The sequence below is a fragment of the Phyllobates terribilis genome, unplaced genomic scaffold (assembly GCF_046119375.1).
Source record: "Phyllobates terribilis strain yellow unplaced genomic scaffold, ASM4611937v1 Scaffold_9__5_contigs__length_417890890, whole genome shotgun sequence".
NCBI lineage: Eukaryota > Metazoa > Chordata > Amphibia > Anura > Dendrobatidae > Phyllobates > Phyllobates terribilis.
In genome coordinates, this window is record NW_027362769.1 from 373,467,365 (window position 1) to 373,476,201 (window position 8,837).

At 48.1% G+C, this 8,837-nt stretch overlaps 1 protein-coding gene across 5 annotated transcripts in view; it reads left to right on the plus strand.

Annotated features, from left to right (window-relative positions):
• The window catches only part of LOC141162345 (hexosaminidase D-like), a 48,988-nt gene extending 41,236 nt beyond the window's left edge, over positions 1–7,752 (plus strand). For all 5 annotated transcript variants that reach the window (XM_073648358.1, XM_073648357.1, XM_073648359.1 and 2 more), the window contains 9 exons: positions 20–184; positions 1,172–1,355; positions 3,362–3,433; positions 3,851–4,055; positions 4,821–4,903; positions 4,978–5,056; positions 5,303–5,404; positions 6,210–6,299; positions 6,780–7,752. In XM_073648358.1, the coding sequence (XP_073504459.1) occupies positions 20–184; positions 1,172–1,355; positions 3,362–3,433; positions 3,851–4,055; positions 4,821–4,903; positions 4,978–5,056; positions 5,303–5,404; positions 6,210–6,299; positions 6,780–6,972 (1,173 nt within the window). In that variant the 3' untranslated portion in view covers positions 6,973–7,752. The remainder of the gene's footprint in view (positions 1–19; positions 185–1,171; positions 1,356–3,361; positions 3,434–3,850; positions 4,056–4,820; positions 4,904–4,977; positions 5,057–5,302; positions 5,405–6,209; positions 6,300–6,779) is intronic.
• Positions 7,753–8,837: the final 1,085 nt, after the last annotated feature.

Genomic DNA, 8,837 nt, shown 5'->3' on the forward strand with positions numbered 1-8,837 from the left:
AAATTGTCATTCTTTACAGTACGTCCTGAAGCACGAGAAGTACCGAAATCTCCGAGAGGTGGAGCGTTACCCCAACAGCCTGAACCCCCACAATGCAGAGACCCTGCCGCTGATCAAAATGATCCTCACCCAAATTCTCGAAAAGCATCCAAAAAGCAGTTGGGTCCATATTGGATCAGACGAGGTGAGAGCTTCCACCTAAGCAAGGTGCTATGCAATTAGATTTGCAACACTGCCGTAAAGCGTACACAATTGTTTATTTGTCGTGTACTGATTTTGGGTCACATAATGTATGTCAAATCCGGGGCTAATTCTCCACTAGATGACAAGACACAACATTTTCCTAGCACCTCCTGCATGTTCGGTATCTTTACAGAGCATACACACAGTAGTGTCATCTCATAACCTCTGTGTTTCACTGTATTTTGCTGGCTGCAGAATGAGTTAACTGAGATACTATCAGTGAGCTCCATCTGACTGGGCATTCTTCTATGACCACAAGAAAATTCATCTCTCTTTTGTCTGTGGTCTTAAATCACCACAGAGGAGCTAAGGAAAAAAAATCAGATAACAGAGTTGCATCAGAAGGAGCTCACTGATGGTTTCTCAGTTGACTCATTCTGCAGTCAGCAATATGTAGGGAAACAAAGAGCCTGTAAAAACTAAACGGTACAACATTTTTATTGAGACCCAATTGCAAAAATAGTGTTTAACCCCAAATACAGGCATTTGAGTAAAAATCAAAAGTCCCCCAAAAGGTGTCTATATCCTTTGTTAAACATCGTAGATGGATATGTCTGCTGTAAATTTGTAAGACCTTCCCACGTCTAAGAAAAATTCCTCTAAATAGAGGGAAGAGGAGGGAGATGCGGCTGCAGCCACTATAGCTTAGCGTTTTGGGTATAGGAGGGTGAGATAATTAAAGGGGGCAGTCCAAGATTAGAAAAACATTGCCATTTTGTTTAGGAAACAGTGCCACACGTGTCCTCAGGTTGGGTGTGGTATTGCAGATAAACTCCATTGACTTCAGTGCAGCAAAGCTGTAATACCGGACACAGCCTATGATAAGATGTGGCGCTGTTGATGAAAGAAAGCAGCCGTGTTGTTCCAATTCTGGACTACCCTTTTCGAGGGAGACATTATAATGGCTCGCTGACATTCGCAACTTTAGGTTTACCACCTCGGGGAAGGACAGGATTCCAAGTCGTGGCTGAACAATAATAATGGAGACCTGGGCAAGATGTTCCTCGGTCACTTGAAGAATGTGGTGGATTTCCTGGACTCTCAGTTCCCCGAGAAGAGCCAACTGATGTGGGACGACATGCTGAGACGGCTGAGCATCGAGAACATTCAGGGTGAGTGGTCTCTTACCTATTTTTATGTGATAGCCAATCAGAGGGTGGCGTAGAAGGGGCTAGAACACACTGTAGCCAATCAGAGGGTGGCGTGGAAGGGGCTAGAACACACTGTAACCAATCAGAGGGTGGCGTGGAAGGGGCTAGAAAACACTGCAGCCAATCAGAGGGTGGTGTGGAAAGGGCTAGAACACACTGTTGCCAATCAGAGGGTGGCGTGGAAGGGGCTAGAACACACTGTAGCCAATCAGAGGGTGGCGTGGGAGGGGCTAGAACACACTGTAGCCAATCAGAGGGTGGCGTGGAAGGGGCTAGAACACACTGTAGCCAATCAGAGGGTGGCGTGGAAGGAGCTAGAACACACTGTAGCCAATCTGAGGGTAGTGTGGGAGGGACTAAAACACACTGTAGCCAATGAGATGGTAGTGTGGGTGGGGCTAGAACACACTGTAGCCAATCAGAGGTTAGTTTGGGATGGACTAGAACACACTGTAGCCAATCAGAGGGTGGCGTGGAAGGGGCTAGAACACACTGCAGCCAATCAGAGGGTGGTGTGGAAAGGGCTAGAACACACTGTTGCCAATCAGAGGGTGGCATGGGAGGGGCTAGAACACACTGTAGCCAATTTGAGGATAGTGTGGGTGGGGCTAGAACACACTGTAGCCAGTCAGAATGTAGTGGGAGGGACTAGAACACGCTGTAGCCAATCAGAATGTAGTGTGGGAGGGACTAGAACACACTGTAGACAATCAGAGGGTAGTGTGGATGAGGCTAGAACACACTGTAGCCAATCAGAGGGTGGCGTGGAAGGAGCTAGAACACACTGTAGTCAATCAGAGGGTGGCGTGGGAGGGGCTAGAACACACTGTAGCCAATCAGAGAGTGGCGTGGAAGGGGCTAGAACACACTGTAGCCAATCAGAGGGTGGCGTGGAAGGAGCTAGAACACACTGTAGTCAATCAGAGGGTGGCGTGGGAGGGGCTAGAACACACTGTAGCCAATCTGAGGATAGTGTGGGTGGGGCTAGAACACACTGTAGCCAATCAGAATGTGTGGGAGGGACTAGAACACGCTGTTGCCAATCAGAATGTAGTGTGGGAGGGACTAGAACACACTGTAGCCAATCAGAGGGTAGTGTGGATGGGGCTAGAACACACTGTAGCCAATCAGAATGTGTGGGAGGGACTAGAACACGCTGTTGCCAATCAGAATGTAGTGTGGGAGGGACTAGAACACACTGTAGCCAATCAGAGGGTGGCATGGGAGGGGCTAGAACACACTGTAGCCAATATGAGGATAGTGTGGGTGGGGCTAGAACACACTGTAGCCAATCAGAGGGTAGTGTGGGAGGGACTAAAACACTGTAGCCAATCAGAGGGTAGTGTGGGTGGGGCTAGAACACACTGTAGCCAATCAGAGGGTAGTGTGGGTGGGGCTAGAACACACTGTAGCCAATCAGATCAAGGCACAGATTACAGCAGCAGCAGCAGATGAGTGTGTTGACCATGTGGCAGGAAGTGACCTTGGTGAAGAAACAAGTGGTCGGCAGACTGGTGCCAACAGCAGCACAGAGTGTTTAAAAGATGATTGTGCTCATCTTGGAGCAGGAAGTGACCTGTGCTTCTGTTAGTGAGGACAGGACTGCAGGTGACGTCTGGTTTTTGAGGACAGGACTGAGTGTGATAATAGAACTGGAATTGGGAAGGTCACAGGCCGATAGCAGAAGGAGAATCGCCCCAGCAGCAGAGTATTTCAGTGCACGATTCTTGTAGAAGGGATAGAGACAGGAGCGAGATATAGTCACGTCAGGTCTACAGCAAACCTTCTAATATGTATGAGGGTCCCGATCCACCCCGATGGGAGAGGACTGGGGAAAGGAAGGATCAGGCATATTTAATTTCATCATGCCCGATCTTGGATAAGCCGGGGGCTAGAGGTCGGCAGCCGCTCAGATCAGGGTGTGATGCGAGGGATAGCCGCACATGACATTGTACCATCTCTTGCAGCCTCCGGGATCACTAAGCTCGTGTCTCCAGTCCTGTGGATTTACCAAAGTAATTTTAATATGGAGCAGACAGGTGAGTGACAACGTCAGCACATCCCGGGAGGTGGCCGCTCGATATAGACGTACACCGTACAGTAACGGCTCAGAGCCGCCATCAGACGTCTGCAGAGCGGAGGCCCCGACAGCCAAAGTGCAGGGATGGGCAGCACAGCTGCAAGAGCACTGCCCCCTGCTGGCAGCATGAGGCTTTGTCTCTGGTTCCTGTTTGGTACAGAAATGCCCAAAATTTTCTTGCTTTGTGCGATCCACAGAAAAGTACAATAAGCTGTGATTCGTGTGTAAGAAAAATGACGCCATCGCTAGTGAGGCAGAAGGACGGGTACTAGTTTTATCCCTGGCCATGTTGGGAGCGTCTGACCCTACACACAGGGACATCCCGGGATCATATAATGTTATATCTAACGGCATCGTCTTGTGTCTCTATTCTCAGAGTCATTTATTTTTAAATATGAGAAAAGCGGATTCACAAATATTTGGTTTGCAAGCGCCTTTAAGGGGGCGTCCACCCCGAATCAGATGTGGACCCCGATGAACCTCCACATGAAGAATCACCAGGAGTGGGCGAAGGTGGTGAAAACTATGAGCAAGTTCCCCAAGATCCACTATAGCGGCATCGCCCTAACTGGGTGGCAGAGGTCAGAAGCCACGTGTGTACATGGGGAGATATGTGGTGCCTGTGCTTAAAGGGGATGTCCATCACTGACATTATAATAATGGATCCTCCCTTTACCAATGCCTAGCTCTCCAAGTTCTGTGACCAGCTGCAACCAATTACTGGTCGCAGTGGTCACCAGCAAGCCACCCATGGGGCCACTGATTGGCTGCAGTGGTCATTTGTCCGTCTGAGCACCTATGGTTGCACATGGTCACACGCTGCTTGGCTATGTTCATACTGCGCTTATAGCCTCTGTTTAAATGGATGCCTGTGACAGACGGACACTATTTTGGCCTCCGTCGGCCTACTAGACCCCTATGGACACATTCAGTGACTGATTTGCATAGGACTGCATGTACATCTGCAATCTGCATGGCCACAGGCAGAGGGCAGCAGACACTAGCTTTCATCTTTAGCAGGAGGGTCCCTAAGTTTCAGAGCAGCTGTGCTCTACAGAGATCCAGTGTCAGATCAGCGATCCAGTGTCAGATCAGCGATCCAGTGTCAGATCAGAGATCCAGTGTCAGATCAGAGATCCCATCCCTTCCATATATCCCTTCCTGTAAGTGCATCCATGTCTGCCTCAGTTCTGGGTACGGCGGTCACTGTTAGTGCCGTCCCGGTAGTGCTGTAGTGCTCGGCGCTGCGCTTTACTTCTGGCACTGATGACTATAGCCTGTGATTCGCTGTATTGTGTTCCCGGCAGCCATTATGGAGGCTGGTTGCTCATTGTCTGTCCCGGCAGGTACGACCATTACTCAGTGCTGTGCGAGCTGCTGCCGGTGGGCATCCCTTCCCTGGCTGTGTGTCTGAAGACCCTGAAGTACGGTACGTGCCTGCACTCACGTCATGGAGACACGGCGCGTTATTCGCAGCATTGTCACTTATCTTCTCCCACTCAGGACAATTCACAGAGGAGGCCAAGAAGGACATCGCTCACATCCTGGGATTCAGCAACATCAACGTGGAGAAAAACATTTGGTAATTAAATCCTCCGCCGCCCCTCACTTCCGCATGGGGGAAATAGAGCTGGTGACGTCAAGTCTACAGATACCGACCGGGCAGGTGCCTGTTCACACGTATCTGTAGATGTGATGTTATTGGCGCTGTCGTCCCCAATGTGAGCGGCACCGGAGGACCCCTTTAAGGAGCTAGATGAGCAGCAAGTCACACATCCCCCCTCGCCTCTTCTTTCAAGTCTAATTTTGCTAATTTGGTTCCTCTCAGCGAAGGGACCGGAGCGTTTCCTGGAGCCGAAATTTATAACATGGTGAAGAAAGTCCACGGTGAACTGAGGAGGAAGGTTCGCGAACTCACAGAGGAAGACAGGTGAGAGGCGAGACCGGTACGGTGCCCGGGGGCAGCGCCATCACAGGTACATAGGGTAGTGCCGATGCTTTCCTTCCCCTGGGGCATCAGCACCACCCGGGCACTAGCGTGGCATATATGTTTTGCATGGGAGAACCTGTTTTGCATGGGACTACCTGTTTTGCATGGGACTACCTGTTTTGCATGGGAGTACCTGTTTTGCATGGGAGTACCTGTTTTGCATGGGAGTACCTGTTTTGCATGGGTGTACCTGTTTTGCATGGGTGTACCTGTTTTGCATGGGTGTACCTGTTTTGCATGGGAGTACCTGTTTTGCATGGGAGTACCTGTTTTGCATGGGAGTACCTGTTTTGCATGAGTGTAACTGTTTTGCATGGGTGTACCTGTTTTGCATGGGTGTACCTGTTTTGCATGGGAGTATCTGTATTGCATGGGTGTACCTGTTTTGCATGGGTGTACCTGTTTTGCATGGGTGTACCTGTTTTGCATGGGTGTACCTGTTTTGCATGGGTGTACCTGTTTTCATGGGACTACCTGCTATGGCTGTGAAGCACCAACTTAGAAAAGAGTAGGGGTCACCGTAAATGATGGAAGGAGGGAGGACCGGCCGACCTCCCCTTTAACAAACCGGCCGGGGATATTCCATTGATTGTGTAATAGGAGAGAGTGAAGACCCTGATTTATTGTCGCACCTCGGGGGCCCCATCCTAGAGTTTTCTTATAGGGCCCCATGATAACTCCTATTTTTTCTAGTCATTATTACGTCACGTTAACCCTTCGTGCCTCCTTCTTCTTTCCCGCTCAGTGAAATCAGCAGCTGGTTCTCGCGTTATCACCGGAAACACCGATTTGCCAACCCGCATAAATTGGAGAAATTCAGCACAAAAATCATAAAGTGAGTCCAGAATCGGACGCCGACAACGAACCGGCGTCACATCGTGCCGACGTAATAGACGTCAAAACCAACAGCTCTAATCCCCCCCGACGATCAGCCGTCCCTCCGAGGGCCTCATCCCCTTAAAGAGGTTTTCCCGCTAAATAAATTCATTACAAATCCACAGGAAAAGCAATAAATGTGTTATTACTGGGGTCTGACTATTGTGACTCCCACTGAACAGGGGACCCAAAGTCCCCTGTGTGAAAGAAGAGGTAGCGAACACGTGCGACCGCCCCTCCATTCATTTGTATAGGACGGATAGCAATTGCCGCTCCTGTAAAAGTGAACGGCGCGATGGTCGCCCCTATGAACCCCCGTTCTCGGGATCAGTGGGGGTCCCAATGGTCGGACCTCCAGTGATAACACATTGCACTCAGATATCTTCTAGCATTTTCTTACCTACGTCATAGAATATTCTTCGCCATCTTCTTCTTCCAGAGCCAACGAAGAATGGGAATCCCACATCCAGGCCCTGCGATCCCAGCTGGACGCCATCTATTTCCCAGACACGGTAGAGGAATGGATGGAAGAGAACGTGAACCTGTACATGGACGCCCTACGACAAATGACCAAGGACTTCCAGGAGATTCTACCGCTCTACGCCCGTCCTAAGGTCCTATTGAAAAAGTGAGGGTGACAAGGAAATGTGAGAAAATCAGAACCGGGCGAAAGGGTTAATGCTCTGCTGAATATCGGACCTATCCGAAGCGCAGCCTTTCATGGGACTGATTGCAGGGGGCAGGGAATGGCCTGTTCTCATATACTGATACTGTAGGTCTGAAGAGCCCTCCTGGGGTCCTGATGTGTGAAATGGGATATTCTGCCATATAGAAGATCGGGTTATTTCATGATAGCGTCGTCTACACATAGGGAAGTAGCCGGATTGCCTTGGATCAATGTGATGTCCTACATTGTTCTCCCCCTTCTCACCCCCCCAAAAAAGCAACTTTGCAAATAGTTTTACTTTAAAAATCACCTGTCGTTTTGTTTCTACAGCTTCTATGCAGATCTATGTGTCTCCGTGGTAACAGACTACAAACAAATCTTATGTAGTCTGACACCGCCTTAAATCTGTGCACTGCTCCTTATCACCTGACATGAACGATGTACATAGCGGAGCACCACAGGTCTGTACACTATTGATATAAAAATATTGGACAACCCCTATAATCCTAACACTACAGGTACACACAGGTAATCTTATTTCATAGGGAATTAATCAGTCTACTAGGTTTTTCTATACCTGGTCTGCGCTCCAAAAATGCTCAAACTGCTGTTCTTATCTTCTCTGCTTCTTTTATTTTTATTATTTTTGTAATTATTTTTTGTAAATGAATTGAAGTATATTTTGTAAATTCTCATTTTGTTAATTTTATTTTGTGCTCATTTAAAATAAAACATATTTTCTTAATTATCATGCTTTTTATTCGTACATGTTGTTGCACGCATACATTTACTATAAGCAGGTCTGTATGTGCTGTAACGACCGTAGAGGGCACTAGAGAGGCATTCACAATGCTGAGCTATTGGGACTAGAGCACAACATCTCTTTGGAGGAAAAACTGCTGTATTTCCACTACAATGAGGGAAGATACTGCTGTATTTCCTCTACAATGAGGGACGATACTGCTGTGTTTCCGCTACAATCAGGGATAATACCACTGTTTTTCGGCTACAATCAGGGACGATACTGTTGTGTTTCTGCTACAATGAGGGACGAGACTGCTGTATTCCTGGTACAATCTGGGACGATATTGCTGTATTTCCGCTACAATCAGGGACGATACTGCTGTATTTCTGCTACAATCAGGGACGATATTGCTGTATTTCCGCTACAATCAGGGACAATATTGCTGTATTTCCGCTACAATCAGGGACGATATTGCTGTATTTCCGCTACAATCAGGGACGATACTGCTGTATTTCTGCTACAATCAGGAACGATACTGCTGTATTTCTGCTACAATCAGGGACGATACTGCTGTATTTCCGCTACAATCAGGGACGATATGTCTGAATTTCCGCTAAAATCAGGGACGATACTGCTGTATTTCCGCTAAAATCAGGGACGATACTGCTGTATTTCCGCTACAATAAGGGATAATACTGCTGTTTTTCCGCTACAATGAGGGATAATACTGCTGTTTTTCCGCTACAATAAGGGATAATACTGCTGTATTTCCGCTACAATCAGGGACGATATTGCTGAATTTCCGCTACATTCAGGAATGATACTGTTGTGTTTCTGCTACAATGAAGGACGAGACTGCTGTATTCCTGGTACAATCTGGTATAATACTGCTGTATTAATACTACAATGAGGGAAGATACTGCTGTATTTCCGCTACAATCAGGGACGATACTGCTGTATCCCCGCTACATTGAGGGAAGATACTGTTTTTCTGCTACAATGTGGGACGATAAGGCTGTGTGCCCACGATGCGTTTTTGGTGCGTATTTGCAGCACGTAAACGCTCCAGAAACGCATTGCATACC